The 14482-nt window shown below is 39.8% G+C and overlaps 1 protein-coding gene across 6 annotated transcripts in view; it reads left to right on the forward strand.

Moving 5' to 3' along the window:
- The window catches only part of FAM120A (family with sequence similarity 120A), a 124481-nt gene that overhangs the window by 85760 nt on the left and 24239 nt on the right, over nucleotides 1-14482 (forward strand). For all 6 annotated transcript variants that reach the window (XM_053578419.1, XM_053578403.1, XM_053578411.1 and 3 more), the window contains exon 11: nucleotides 7105-7354. In XM_053578419.1, the coding sequence (XP_053434394.1) occupies nucleotides 7105-7354 (250 nt within the window). The remainder of the gene's footprint in view (nucleotides 1-7104; nucleotides 7355-14482) is intronic.

Here is a 14482-nt window from a genome sequence, read left to right on the forward strand (position 1 = left end):
CTGCATGTGGAATCCATAGTGAGCCAGGTGCTCCAGCAGCTGATGCAGCCATTTTTGAATGGGAAATTTGTGATCTAAAATAGCTTCAGAATCATACATGTGCAGATGTGTGTTCTTGTTAATGAATGGTCCCTGTAAAAATAATTTCCCGGGTAGCTCCTGTGGCTCAAAGGAGTAGGGTGCCGGCCACATATGCCGGAGGTGGTGGGTTCAAGCCCAGCCCCAGCCAAAAACTGCAAAAAGAAAAAAAATAATAATAATAATTTCCCAAGATGGCCTTATTATATCAGAGTGAACTACTAAAGTCTTAAGGATTGTTTTAAAATGTTTAACTCTCAATAGATTTAAGACATACTCATTTGGAAATCTAGTCTCTTGATTAAGGCATATGATGAAGTGTTCCTAATTTACAGTTACTTTTCATGTGATTTACCAAAGTTTCATTTTTTAAATCATTATATGGTTGAGGTAGGATATCAGGCCTTTTAACAGTTCTAGCTCTTTGAAAGTCATATTGAATTACATCCTGGCAATTTATTTTCACTCCTTTCTCTCCATCCCTAAGTTCTATAATTTTGCTTTTGAGAAATTCTTCACAGTATTTTCTTATTATAGTAGTATGAGCCTTGGAATTCTAAGCCATCTCAATGGTGCCCACAGAAGAGAACTATTAACAATCAGGGTCCAGGCGGACTTGTGATGGTAGCTCTTGATGGTTGGGGTAGGGTGGAACCCAGTGACAAGTTTCTGTTACTACTGGAGTAACGGTTGGGCCTAGAGACAAGAGTTCAGTGTGTGAAACCAGAACCTTCTGGCTTTGAGGCGTTCACCATATGAAAATACAGATGTCACATGCACCTCTATGGTGGAAGAGGTTAGTGTCCAGTGGCTTCCTCTGTTGCAGTGCCTCTTGGTTGCTCCCAGTCACTGGGGTTCTTTCCAAGGGTCAGCAGGAGGGGTTGCAGTGATTTGTGGTCAAGCAAGACAGAGGGCAAGGCCTAAATTTTGAAAATGGTAGTGTAATGAGTAACCTTAGCTATAATTAAAGATCGAAAAGTTCAGAAAGTAAAGCTTAGTGATTTATACGTTTTTAAATTAACATCATCCACTTAGTAAAATTGGCCTTTGTTTTCTTGCCTCACATTTCCTCACATAGCAAGTCTTCCCTAGTACTTCAAATTAAATAAGTAAAAGAAACAGGCTTATAAAAAGTAGATGGACATAACTGATAGATATATGAAATAAATTTTTGGAACTAGGGGCCAAGTTTATAAATTATGAGCACTTTTTTAATAGAGGTTTTTCTTATATTTATACTTACACTTTTTAAACCTCAAGAAAAGCCAAAAGGAGCATTTTTTTTCCTAGTCCACTTTCCTTTAGAAATGTTTGTATTTGTGCTAATATTTGGGACTACTAATAAAAAGCAAATGAACTCAGACCTAATATAAGAGATGATTGCTTAGTAAGGCAAATTATTATGTGATAAGCTAGTCATATAATTTGATGTTACTCTTTTCGATTAATATATCGTAAGTCCTTGAACTTTCAAGTTTCTAATATATTAGGAATAACAATACATGGGAGAATGAGCATGTCTATAATACTGTGTTCTGCTGCATGCCCTGTGGCCTACTAAGCATTTCTATTTTAATGGACAGTGGGCTGCCCCAACCTCAGATGTCAAAGGTTTAAGAGAAGCATTTGCAGTCCTTTACCTTTGAAAATTATGGAGGGTGCAGTCCAGGCTTGTTGGCTCACTCCTGTAATTCTAGCTAGGTCTCTGGGAAGCTTGAGACAAGTGGGTAGGTTGAGCTCAGGAGTTCAAGACCAGCCCGAGCAAGCATGAGACCCTGTAAAATTTGTTATAATGTTGACTTTGGGATCTAAGGTGGGCATTATGGTGGCTTCCTGTAGTCCCAGCTACTTGAGAGGCTGAGGCAAGAAGGATCACTTGAGCCCAGGAGTTGGAGGTTGCTGTGAGCTATGACACCACGGCATTCTATTCAGGGCAACAGAGTGAGACTCTGTCTCAAATAAAGGAAAAAAGAAAAAATGAAAATTATGGAGGGTGCTTACAGATGTGTCAGCATGAAGAAATAAGAGAATCCAGTGGACCTCATCTGCTACTTACATGCTGGTGCTGCTTAGAAGTTAGTGAACAATTTTTCTGTTAGAAGGAGAGAATAGTTTTTATTTTATCTGTTTTTCTATTTCTGCCTTGCTGTGAAGGATCTGGAGTTTTTTGTTGTTTTGTTTATTTTTATTTGTTTGTTTTCATAATAATCCTAGGAAAGCTCTGTGATTAAATAAATCAATAGCTCCTTCCTAAATTATACCCCACCCTATTCCCAGTCTGGTCCCCCACTGTCTTGGAAGCCATTCATCTCACAGCATCTTTCCCTCACCTGTGAACATGATTACATGAATGCTGCAACTCTCCTTTCCTAAGCCCTTCGCAGCATTGATTACTAATGCTGATGCTATGGCACTGAGCTTAGCGACATACTTTATACTATGGTTTTATAGGCAGCCACTTCCAGTCGGTTGGAATTGGCTTACAAAATGAACCAGGGCCATTATTCCTGGGCTGAGATAGATCCCAAAGTCAACATTATAACAGATTTCAAAGGTAGCTAGTTGTGATACGTTAAATATGCTTCTAGGAGAAAATGATTAACACCTGATGGAAAATACTGGGTTTTTGCTGAAAGCGTAACTTTCAGTAAATGATAGTGTTTTTATAGTCCCCAATGAAATTTTGAAAGGATCCTTTCTATGAAGAAAATGCATTATTAATTTAGCCTCCAGTAACTAAAAAACTGTGGTGCCCTAGGGTTGTTTTTGCCAGTGTAAAAATCTTGTTTAAGGTAAGGAAGACAGTCTAATATTCAGTTTTTTAGAAGTAGGCTGCTTTCCTGAAGTAATGAATTTTCCTGTCAGTAGAAAAGATGAGATTAGTATTTGTTGATGGTGATATCACAAGATTTATTCATAGATCTTCAGCTAGATGAGCTAACTTCTGGGATTCCTTTATTCTCTATTCTACAAAAAGCAGCATGAACATACTTTCCTGCAATACTACCAACACAGAGGTCGTTTTATACCGCTGTGCTCTTCTCAGGTCCAGACAGTCCCTCCTAGGATGTTCTGGAGGCCTGGTACTATTGTGGGCAAGCACATAAACCAGGGATTTTTGCAAAAATGATAAAATCTCAGATTAATTACTTTTAGGAAATGGCTAATTTTGTGTTTGCTTATTTCCTGTGGTCTGAACAACATTGTGAGAACTGAGAAATTCATCCTTCTGGGCAACAGTAACTCTGGGGAAGAAGCCAGCAGCCCAGAGAGAACAGAGGGAGCAGCAGGTGTTCTTGTCGCTAAAGGCTGCCCTCAACTGCCCCTGTTTCAGTGGACTTGTAAAGCAGAGCCAAGCCATTTTCTTTGCTTAGTCCTAGTATCATTGAGGCTGCTATGTGTCAACTCCAAAACTGGATGTCCTTTGAAATTCTTTATAAGCACTAATTTTAATGAATTTTATGTAAGTAATGTATAAAATGTTAGTTGATTTCATAGTTTTCCCTATATACAACACATACTCCACACCATACCTCACCCCCAGTGCACATCATACTCCACACCCCACACCCCACACACTCCTAGTATGGATTTAGATTGTACAACCCACTTGGGGTTTTCTCAAAAGAGGAATTCTTACTAAGTCCAGGTGCTAGGTGCTATTTATGTTTAATCATCAGGATTGTATTGCAAAGTTAGGTATTAGCCTTATTTTATTGTTTTTTTTTTTTTTTTTTTTTTTCATTCCCTGGAACCAGGCTTAGGACTGAGAACCTAAGGAAATTCCCACTTTCAGGCATGTATTTGTGTAGGTCCTACCTCACCTGCCTGTCCCTTGTCACAGCCCTGCCAGGCACATAGGAGATGCTTCATAAATACCTATTAAAGACTTGATGTAAGGTTTCACAACTTTTTTTTGAGACAGTCTTATCTTGTCACCCTCGGCAGAGTGCTGTGGCGTCACAGCTCACAAGAACCTCCAACTCTTGGGCTTAGGTGATTCTCTTGCCTCAGCCTCCGGAGTAGCTGGGACTACAGGTGTCCGCCACAACGCCCAGCTATTTTTTGTTGCAGTTTGGCCAGGGCGGGTTGAAACCTGCCACCCTTGGGATATGGGGCCAGCGTCCTACCCACTGAGCCACAGGCACTGCCCGGTTTCATAGCTATTAAGTGGTGGTATACTCACAGTATCTCTAAATATTAGATTAAAAACAGACAAGCACATTGTAAAAATAAAGCAAATCAAGAGACCACACATCTGTTTTCTTTGATAAAGACAAGTGTTTTCTAAATTAAATTTGAGCTGTTGTCCTCAGTACTGCATTTGGACAAAATAAAAATGCCTAGTGCTGTGAGAGAGGACAAATCCTTTTCCATTTGTAGTCTTATCTAGCACCTTTCTGAGCCCTGATAGGACTTGGAGCGGGCTTTGGCTGGAATATTGCCTTGTGTGCATCAATCAATAGGAGTCCAGTTTCGGCCCTTTGGAGTGTGTTCTGCTGCTGCCATTAGGGCTGTGTAGAGTCTCTGAGATACACTGCCAGGCCAGACTCATTCAGCTACACAGGAGGCCCTTGGAACCCAAATGTGGAAAGCCACTAGAACCCTGAAGTCATAGTACATATTTCCGAGAATACCATGCAGAGTTAGGATGACCTCCACTTAACTGTGACTTAGGGCCTTGCAGGTTGAAATATCTAGAGTCCTAAAGGTTCTGAATTTAAGAATGAAAATCCTCTACCAACATTTTTTTTTTTAGCATTAAAACAAAGCATAAAAAAATGAAAAAGGTGAGAGCAGCAGTAACACAAGGGAAAGAAAGAAATGACAGAGATAAAAGTAGACTTAGAATTCCACTTTTGAGAAAACCCCAAGTGGCTTGTATAATCTAAACCCATATTAGGAGTGTGTGTGTGGGAGGGTGTGGTGTGCATTGGGGGTGGAGTATGGTTGGAGTATGTATTGTGTGTTTGATGTTTGTATATGGTGGATGTGTGGTGTATGTATATGTTGAGTCATCTGATGGAAACTTACCTAATAGAAGCTTATTGATAAACAACCCATTCCAGAACTCCTTTTGCCTGTTTTCTCTTGGGGCCAAGCAGCCTTTGTGTTGGATTATAGGAGGGAAGGCAGGTCTGGCTCATGGGAAGGCCTACACTTGGTGGTGGTGGTTGTCCCTGTGTGCTCTGTTACTCCTGCTAAGAAGCCTCCAGAAACTGAGAGCTGTGCTGGAGCTTAGCAGGATCATGGTGGGTGGTGCCTTAGATTGTGCGTCCAAGGACAGGGTCTACTCAATAATGGAGACTTTATTGGCTTTATATCTAACATTTAAAAATACTGAATAAAAATAAATGAGCATGTATTTATACATACATGTATACCTATGTTTTGACTTGAACTTTAAAATAAAAATTTGGATGTTTTAAATAAACCTTTAACATTTAAACACTAAGATATTCAAATGTAAATGAAAGGAGTTTGCCTGAAGACAACAGTAACTTTTTTGTAAAAGGAGAATTTTGAGTGACTGTCTTAACTTGTACCCTGTTCTGTTTAATAAGTGTCTCATAAGGGACACTGTCTGGAGCTGGCTCTGGAAGGGCTCAGCATAGAACACTTGCAGCGAGATCTTGATTCCTGACATATTCCTATGTGTGATACCGTTACCTGACTTAGCGGGTATTGAAATGTGTTTAAGCATTTTTTTTCTGTTGCTGATAATCTGTATATCCAAGCATCTAATGCCTGACATTTTTTCATTATATTTTAAGAGATAATTGTATTGCCTGACTTACTTACACTTGGAGTAGAATTGGAAATCAGCCAGTTATTCATATAACTCTGTCCTTATTTTGAATTCTTCAGAACGCCTTAGCCATTACTTTACAGAAAATGAATCCAGCTGGATTAATGTTATTTGAGTAGAATTAATGTGTTAAAGATCAAATTAGAAGTTATGATATCATCCTGGTTTCCACACCACCTGTTGGCCTTGGATTGGCTGTGCAGTGGAACCGTGTTAGCCAGTGATGGTACCTTTGGTTCCTGTTTAGCAGCTCATTGGGCAAGGGGGCCACACATATCCCTGCCTTGCTTCTGGTGTTTATTGAATGAAAGCAAACTCCTTGTTACTTACGAAGTAAATATCTAGATTTTACCATTGAATTGTTACCTCAGTGCAGTTGATGAGAAATTTTTAACATTCTTCGCAGTATGGATTGTTTTCATTGTATTTCCCCATCATACATTTTTCTTTAATTTATTTGGAAATTGTATGGGAAAATGTGCATGTTTGTGTGTTTGTAAGAATTAATTCAATATAAGTGATGAAATAACTGCTGATAAAAAATCGTTGTTTTTGTATTATATCAACTTAGAACTACTTGCGTTTTTTGAGGTTAAATGTTGAAGAATTTTATACTCTGTCTTAAGTCTTGGTGAATATAATTACTGTGTGTTGGCATTATCTGGGATTTCAAAGCCTGGAATATTGGTTCTACTTGTCTCTTAATGGCCAATCTTTAAAATATGTTAAAGTAGGAGGTTCTTAAGTAAAGTGGCTACCAATGCAAATTATTTCTCTAGTCTAATTTTGACAATATGTATATAGAAAAAGAGATTAACTATCTAACTTGGATTTTCCTTGTGAAAATAATACATACTTCTGTGAATAACAATTGTTGTTATTAAAGATATTAATAGATATACAATATTAAAATAAATTTTGCCCAACATGCTTGATTTATACATATTAGTTATATGGGGAAATCAAGTCATAATCTTAGTGAAAAAAGGTTTATCTGGGACCTGACTGAAAATCTGAATGAACCATTACTTGCACAGAGTAGAGGGGCAAATAAAATACACATAAGGACTCTGGTGGCTTCCTAAAGAGATAAGGCATTGTTACCTGAGAGGCGCCATCTTCAGACTCTATAATTGCTAGAGCTGTTTGTTTTTGGTAAAACGGAAAGTAAGTGAGCCAGTGAATAACATATCTTCTCTGGTTTTCCTTTTCTGTAGTCTCACCAGTGATCATTAAAGAATGGGCAGCTTACAAAGGGAAATCTCCACAAACTCCAGAACTGGTGGAAGCTCTTGCCTTCAGGGAGTGGACCTGCCCCAACCTGAAGAGGCTTTGGCTAGGTAAGGCAGTGGAGGACAAGAACCGCAGGATGAGGGCTTTCCTGGCCTGCATGAGGTCGGACACCCCTGCCATGCTCAACCCTGCCAACGTGCCCACTCACCTCATGGTGCTCTGCTGCGTCTTACGGTGAGTGTCAGGTGTGGGAGCTGGGACTTGAGTTCTAGAAAGGATATAAATAAGTTTATTCCAGATAATCATGTTGTCTGTTGAAATTTATCCTGATCCTACATTTATATATATCTTATAGAAATGGAGGCCATATAAATGCAATATATATTTTACTTTATGCTATATAGTTTGTTTATAGAATAGGTATACTTGGTAAACATATATGGTATATAAATATTATGTAATGTTTTTAAATATAGTTTTTTATTTTTTAATTTTTAATTTTTCTTTATTTTGAAACATAGTCTCACTATGTCCCACCTTCAGTAGAGTGCTGTGGGCATCACAGTTCACAGCAACATTAAACTCTTGGGCTTAAGCAATTATCTTGCCTCAGCCTGCCAAGTAGTTAGGACTACAGGCGCCCACCACAATACCCAGCTGTTTTTTTTTGTTGCAGCTGTCATTGTTTAGCAGGCCTGGGCTGGGTTTGAACCCACCAGCCCCGGTGCATTTGGCTGGCGCTCTAACCAGTGAGTTACAGGCACTGAACCATTTTTTTTTTTTTTTTAGACAGAGTTTCACTTTGTCACCCTCAATAGCGTGCCGTGGTGGCACAGCTCATAGCTAACTCAAACTCTTGGGCTTAAGCAATTCTTTTGCTTCAGCTTCCCAAGTAGCTGGGATTATAGGTGCCCACTACAACACCTGACTATTTTTAGAGACAAGATTTTGCTCTTGCTCAGGCTGTTCTTAAACTCATGAGCTCAGGCAGTCCTCTTGCTTCTGCCTCCCAGAATGCTAGGTTTATAGGTGTGAGCTGTTGCACCTGGCCTCAGTTTCTTCTTTAAATATGGAAGATTTTGAAGGCTTTAAGAGAGGGTTATATTGTATGATATTTGAAATTCTTCTGTAGGGAAAATTTATGTTTTCTCCCCCCCCCTCCGTTTATTTAATCATTTACAGTCCTATATCTCTGAATGATGTAGATACGTTCTGAAAAGTGCATCATTAGGTACTTTTGTCACTGTGTGAATGTCAGAGTGTACTTACTCAAACCTCAATAGTAGACCTTTATGGTGTGGCCTGTTGCTCCTGGGCTACAAGCCTACATGGCATGTTCCTGTCCTGAGTACCATAAGCATTGTAGCAGTGTTATGACAACTATTAGGAATTTATCAATCGAAAACATAGCTGAACACAGAAAAGATATAGTAAAAATATGGTGTTAGAATCTCACAGAACCACTGTTTTATATGTAGTTCATTGTTGAATGAAGTATTGTTATGTGGAACATGAATCATTTATATCAGTATGGGCTCATGTCCTCATTTTATAGGGTGGTAATCAATTCATTTGTGTTTGTACCCAGTACTGTGTTAATATCTCATTACTCACACTGCCCTGGCTCTGGCCTTGAGAGCTCTTTTGGGTTGGCACCTATGACAAATGCCATTCTTTTGTTTTGGGAGCATTTATTTGCTTTCTGGCCTTAAAAGATCCTTCAAATGCTCCAGCATTAGCTGTCTCTCTAAGGAGCAGTCCTGTTTCCCTACCACAGAGAAAGGTGTTTAGAAACCCAAATCTGGACAACCAGTATGCTCTTGCTGCTGCGGGTTTCTTTGTGTTGGTCCTCGACACAAGTAGCTACAGGAATATATGAAGACACTGGTGTTTTGGTGTTGGTGTTTTGAAGTTAATTTGAGTTGGGATGCCTTCAGGATGTTTATTAGATTTTAGGGTTGGTTGGTTTGGTTTAGTTATGAAGCACTTTCAAACTTACAGAAAAGTTGTTGCAAGTACAATAAAAAGAGCTTTTTGTACACAAATACTGATTTTTCTCACAGACAAGGACATTTTCCTTTATAACCATCATATAGCTATCAAAATCCATTCACATTGGTCCTATGGTTCATCAAACCCTCAGGACCTGTTTGGCTAATTGTCCCAACAGCATCCTTTGTGATAAAGGACCAGTTCCAGGTCATCTCTTTGCTTATGGGGTGAGGCCTCTCACAGCTTATCTATCCTGTTAGGTAGGATGCTGGTTCTAAGGTCTTAGTGCACAGTGTCTGTGGCTTCTCCATGTGGACTTGTGCTTACCGTTTGCAGCTGTATGCATCTCATGGGGAAATGCTTGGACACTGAATGTTTCACCTCTCCTCAGATGGCCAACCTGTATACATCAATATAGACAAAGAGCTTTCTGTTTCTGTAGGAGGTTTCAGTCTACTACACCACTGTCTATTTTGATGCTACCCTTGATGCCTTGTCAGCTGGCCTCTGTGGTCTTGCCACTGACCCTTGTCATTTTCTGAGCATCTCTTCACTTGTCTGCAGATGTATGGCCTTCCTTTTTATCCCCCTGCCTCAGCTCCAGGATCTTCATTTCTATAACTAGCCTTAGTTCCTGCAAGTAAGGGGATAGCATTTAGAAACTAGACTTTCAGAATCAGGGACTCCTTGCTGCAGGAGCCTTGCTGTCTCTGCCCTCCCAGTGCATTTATGGGCCCACCCCCACAGCTGAAAACTGAATTGGCTGAGCACGACGGCTCATCCCTGTAATCCTTACTCTTTGGGAGGTAGAGATGGTGGTGGATTGCTTGAGCCCAGGAATTGGAGACTAAGATGAACAAGAGCAAGACCCTGTCTCACTAAAAATAGAAAAATTAACCAGGTGTCATAGTGAGTGCCTGTAGTCCCAACTACTTGGGAAGCTGAGGCAGGAAGATTGCTTGAGCCTAGCAGTTTGAGATTGCTGTGAGCTAGGCTGAGGCCATGGCACTCTAGCCAAGGCAACAGAGTGAGACTTTATCTCAAAAAAAAGAAAGAAAAGAAAACAGTGAATTAACCCTGCTGTCTATAATGTGGCTCAGCCTAGTGTCCCTCTCCATATTTGCACGGGCCAGCCTATTGCCCCTCTTCACATTTGTAGGGTATAGTCTAGTGTCCCTCTTTACATTGTAGCTTGTGGCCTGTCTCTTGGTAGGGGGCAGCCTCCATTGCCCTTGCTCCTTTGGGGCTTGGACGGGCACCACTAATCACCCCTCCTGCTGGGTCCCACCTGCCTGACTTTAGGAAAGGAGAGACAGAGCTTTATTTATGTTATTTCCTCAAGTTTCTTAAATTTATTTAAGAACCCACCCATCAAGTTAAATTTATAAGAAACTTTAAGGTAACTTATTTAGGAAGAGTTAATTAAATGGAAGCTCAATAAACAGTGTGTCAGTTTTCATATTTTTAGTAAAGATTAGCTAAAGGGAAAGATCAGTTTTTTGTTTATGTTTTTAAGAGTCTTTTGTTTTCTTCTGATGAAAAATACAGTTAAGGACATACTTTTATCATTGAAAACCTTATATTAGTAAAAATGAGTCAAATTGAAGATGAAGACTTTGGGTACTCTAGGTACTCTAAAATGTAAAATAATGAATTTGGTTATGTTTGTATTTCTCTCTTCGAAGTTAAAATGATATGTGAGCACCTGGCTGTCTACCATATAACGTATTTTGCCGTGTAGAATGTGCTCCTGTGTATAATGCACACCCACGTGTTTTGCCCAAACTTTTAGGGAAAAAAAATCTTTCTTTTTTTTTTTTTAAATTCAAATTTTTATTTGTTTATATTTAGGTTCTTTTTTTTGTGTGAGTTATAAAGGAATTTTACCATTAATTTTTTGACACCTTGTGGTTCAAGAAATTTTATATACCAGTGACAAAATTACAATAGTTATACATCATAGAAGGCCAAGATTTCTTCATCACTGTCTATATCAGAAGTATCATTATTTTCGATTTCTGTATTACCAGTGTCTTGTGAAGAGTCACTTTTCTCATCCCAGTAAATTTTATTGTCCCCAGTTCTATCTGTAGCATTGCTGATGCTGCATTTTTAAAATGTTTTCACAACCAATTCCTTCTTGACACCATTCCACAGTCTTAGGATCCAGTCACAAACCTGGGTGAAGGATGCTTTCTTGATTCTGTCTGTAAGTGTTAAATCATTGCCAGCTGACTGCATCCATGATGTCCACTCTTTCTTCATTAGGGCCTTGAGCTTGTTTACTGACACATCAGAGGTTGCAGTTGAGGGGCTGGTAAAATTAATGGTAAAATTCCTCACTAGGTATCACAACAAGTTAGATTTTGAAATCCACAGCAATTGCTTTTGCACTTTGTGTAACATGGGTTTTGAAGTAATCAAAACAAACAAAACGGCTTGGCATCTGTGGCTCAAGCGGCTAAAGCGCCGGCCGCATACACGTGAGCTGGCAGGCTCGAATCCAACCTGGGCCCCCGAAACAACGATGATGGCTACAACCAAAAAATAGCTGGACATTGTGGCAGGTGCCTGTCGTCCCAGCTACTTGGGGGTGGAGGCAGGAGAATGGCTTGAGCCCAGGAGTTGGAGGTTGCTGTGAACTGTGATGCCATGGCACTCTACCCAGGGTGACAGCTTGAGGCTCTGTCTCAAAAAAAAAAAAAAAAAAAACCAAAACCTGATTTTTTAATATAATCTTCCTAGCCTTCATGACTGGGCTTTGTTAAACCAGATTTTTATACCTTCTTCATTCATACATTCTTTTTCATGCACGTGGACAATAACTCCATTTGGAACATTTTCTTTCAGAAACTTTTTCTTTTAAAGGTGATCATAGGTGGCAGCTTTGTCCCATTTGCACAAGAGGCTAGAACAACAGTGAAATGTTTTCTTATATCCATTAGTTTTGCTCCTTTGATGTCCACCAGTTATGTTGGATGGCATATCAAATGTGAGTGGTACCTTATCCACATTGGCAATTTGGGACAGCTCAAAGTTGTTAAGTCTTTTCCAAGATTGTTAACATAAGAATGAAACACCATAACTAGATTCTTTTAGACTGCTGGAAGTTCTCTCTTCATAAAGTTAAAGCACCGTTTGGATATTCCTGAGGAAACATCAGTGTTTTTCTTGTGCAATCTTTTACCCTTTTCTTATATCTTCTTGGTTGAGACAGAGATACCAGTTTTAGGCTGCTCCAGAATCCAGGTCTTCACCTCCTATTTTACCTCCAGGCACTGTGTAGGTATTCCTCAGGTTGCCTTCTTCTGCCTTGGCATCTGAAAGAAGCTTTTCTTTCCGTTGCTTTACAATCTGGTAACATTCTCTGCGGGAGGAGGTCCAAAGAGTCTCTCAATAGCTCTTTTTCCATGTTTTTTAACATATTTAATAACTGTGAACTTAAAGCTTGTAGGTTATAGGCTGGGCGTGGTGGCTCACACCTGTAATCCTAGCACTCTGAGAGGCTGAGGCAGGTGGATTGCCTGAGCTCAGGAGTTCAAGACCAGCCTGAGCAATAGCCAGACCTTGTCTCTAAAAATAGCCAGGTGTTGCAGTGGGCACCTGTATTCCCAGCTACTTGGGAGACTGAGGCAAGAGAATTGCTTGAGCCCAGGAGTGTCTCCAAAAAAAGCTTGCATTTTATAAAAACTGTTTCAATATTTTCCAAAGGATTTTGCCATAATTGTTGTAAAAATTGACAGCTGGATTGCTATCTCCCACCTAAATTATACTAAGAGAAACCTATTGCTTTTTATTGCTTGAAAATGCTTTCGTTGTAAGTTCAACAAAACCAGTTCCTATGATCTGGGGTATTATTTTGTGCACAGATATATATTTATCACTTTCTAGAGTGATAAATAAGTATAAATAAAAGAATTAAAAATATTTATGTAGATAGGGAATGGTACTACCCATGTATAGTGCCATCCTATTTTTCCCTAAAAATTTGGAGCAAAAAGCCTACTTTATACACTGCAAAACATGGTATCTGGCTTAAGGAACACACTGGGACCCCAAGTGAGGACACTTCACAGCAGCCCCATGGCCACAATAAAGGATAAGCTGTTGCTGCCCCATGGAGCGTGAAGGTCACATCATTTCAGGTTCATGCTTAAGTTCATGCTCCTTGTTGTTGCAGCACAGACTCATGTCACTATCACGTCCTGCTGGTGCTTCAGGGAAAGCTTGTTCTGTGTGGGGACTGAGATATGCAAACACATGGGGAGGTCTTTGTGGCCCCAACTTCCACCCATTCTCCTGTGTGCCTCCATAGTGATCCCAGAAACAACTCTACAATTTCCAGAGCAAGACAGAAATGAATGGATATGGCTGTGCTCTAGTATACTTGTTTTTACTAGCACAGATGGTCATTAGTTTTTTGACTCCTGTGTAGACTATTTTTTTTTTGACTCCTGTGTAGATTATTATTAATTTAAATTTGACCAATATTTCTTCATGATTAGATTCAGTTTGTACAGTTGTTGCAGAACATCACAGAAGGAGTATGGTGGTCTTCTCGTTGTGCCCTAAGGCAGGTTTTGCTTTTTCTAGTGATTTTAATGTTGATCTCTTGGTTAAGGTAGAGTTGGCCATAAATACACAGTAGAGTCTCTTTAAGTTGACCACCCAAGGGACTATAACAAACTGGTCAACATAAGGAATTAGGCCTATGGTACTGATATGTACATTTGATGCATGTCTGGTGAATGAAAATTAGGTCAACTTGAGGAGGCTAATGTAAGGTGGAGAGTCTACTGTATTTTAAATGTTACATTATCACAACAATTGGGATGGACAGGACAATAGTGTCAGTTAAATCTCTAGAATCCCCAGTAGCAGAGATAGTATTAGAGATTGTTACAGCAGGATGGTGAAGGCAAAGCATGCAGATCAGAGCAAGTCTTTGTTGGGGACACAACATGAACAACCAGGGCTTTCATTGTCCAAAAGCAGCTTATGTTCTTCTAAAAGACAATATGGTAGACAAAAAGATGCAGACTGAGTTAAGTCCTAGAAGAATTTGACTTAAGTCAGTAAGATAACAGGGATGGAGACCATGGCTCCCAGGCAAGGCTGAAGCAGTCAGTGTGTGCTCTATACATGTATCCTAGGATGTTGGTGATCAGATCAGGTGACGTAGCAGGCTCCCTGTGCTGGCCACGGCCCGTGTCTCTCCTGTTGGAGCTCTGACTTGCCCTAGCTTTCATGCTTATAAAGGACAGTGAGAGGAGATTGGTTATGGCCAGCCAGCTACAGCAGGACTCCAAAGCAGTCTACACAGCCCTCGCCCTTCTGTGGTAAAGAAAGGAAGGCCGGAGAAGGTTCGAC

This window comes from Nycticebus coucang, chromosome 2, assembly GCF_027406575.1.
Source record: "Nycticebus coucang isolate mNycCou1 chromosome 2, mNycCou1.pri, whole genome shotgun sequence".
NCBI classification, from domain to species: Eukaryota; Metazoa; Chordata; class Mammalia; order Primates; family Lorisidae; genus Nycticebus; species Nycticebus coucang.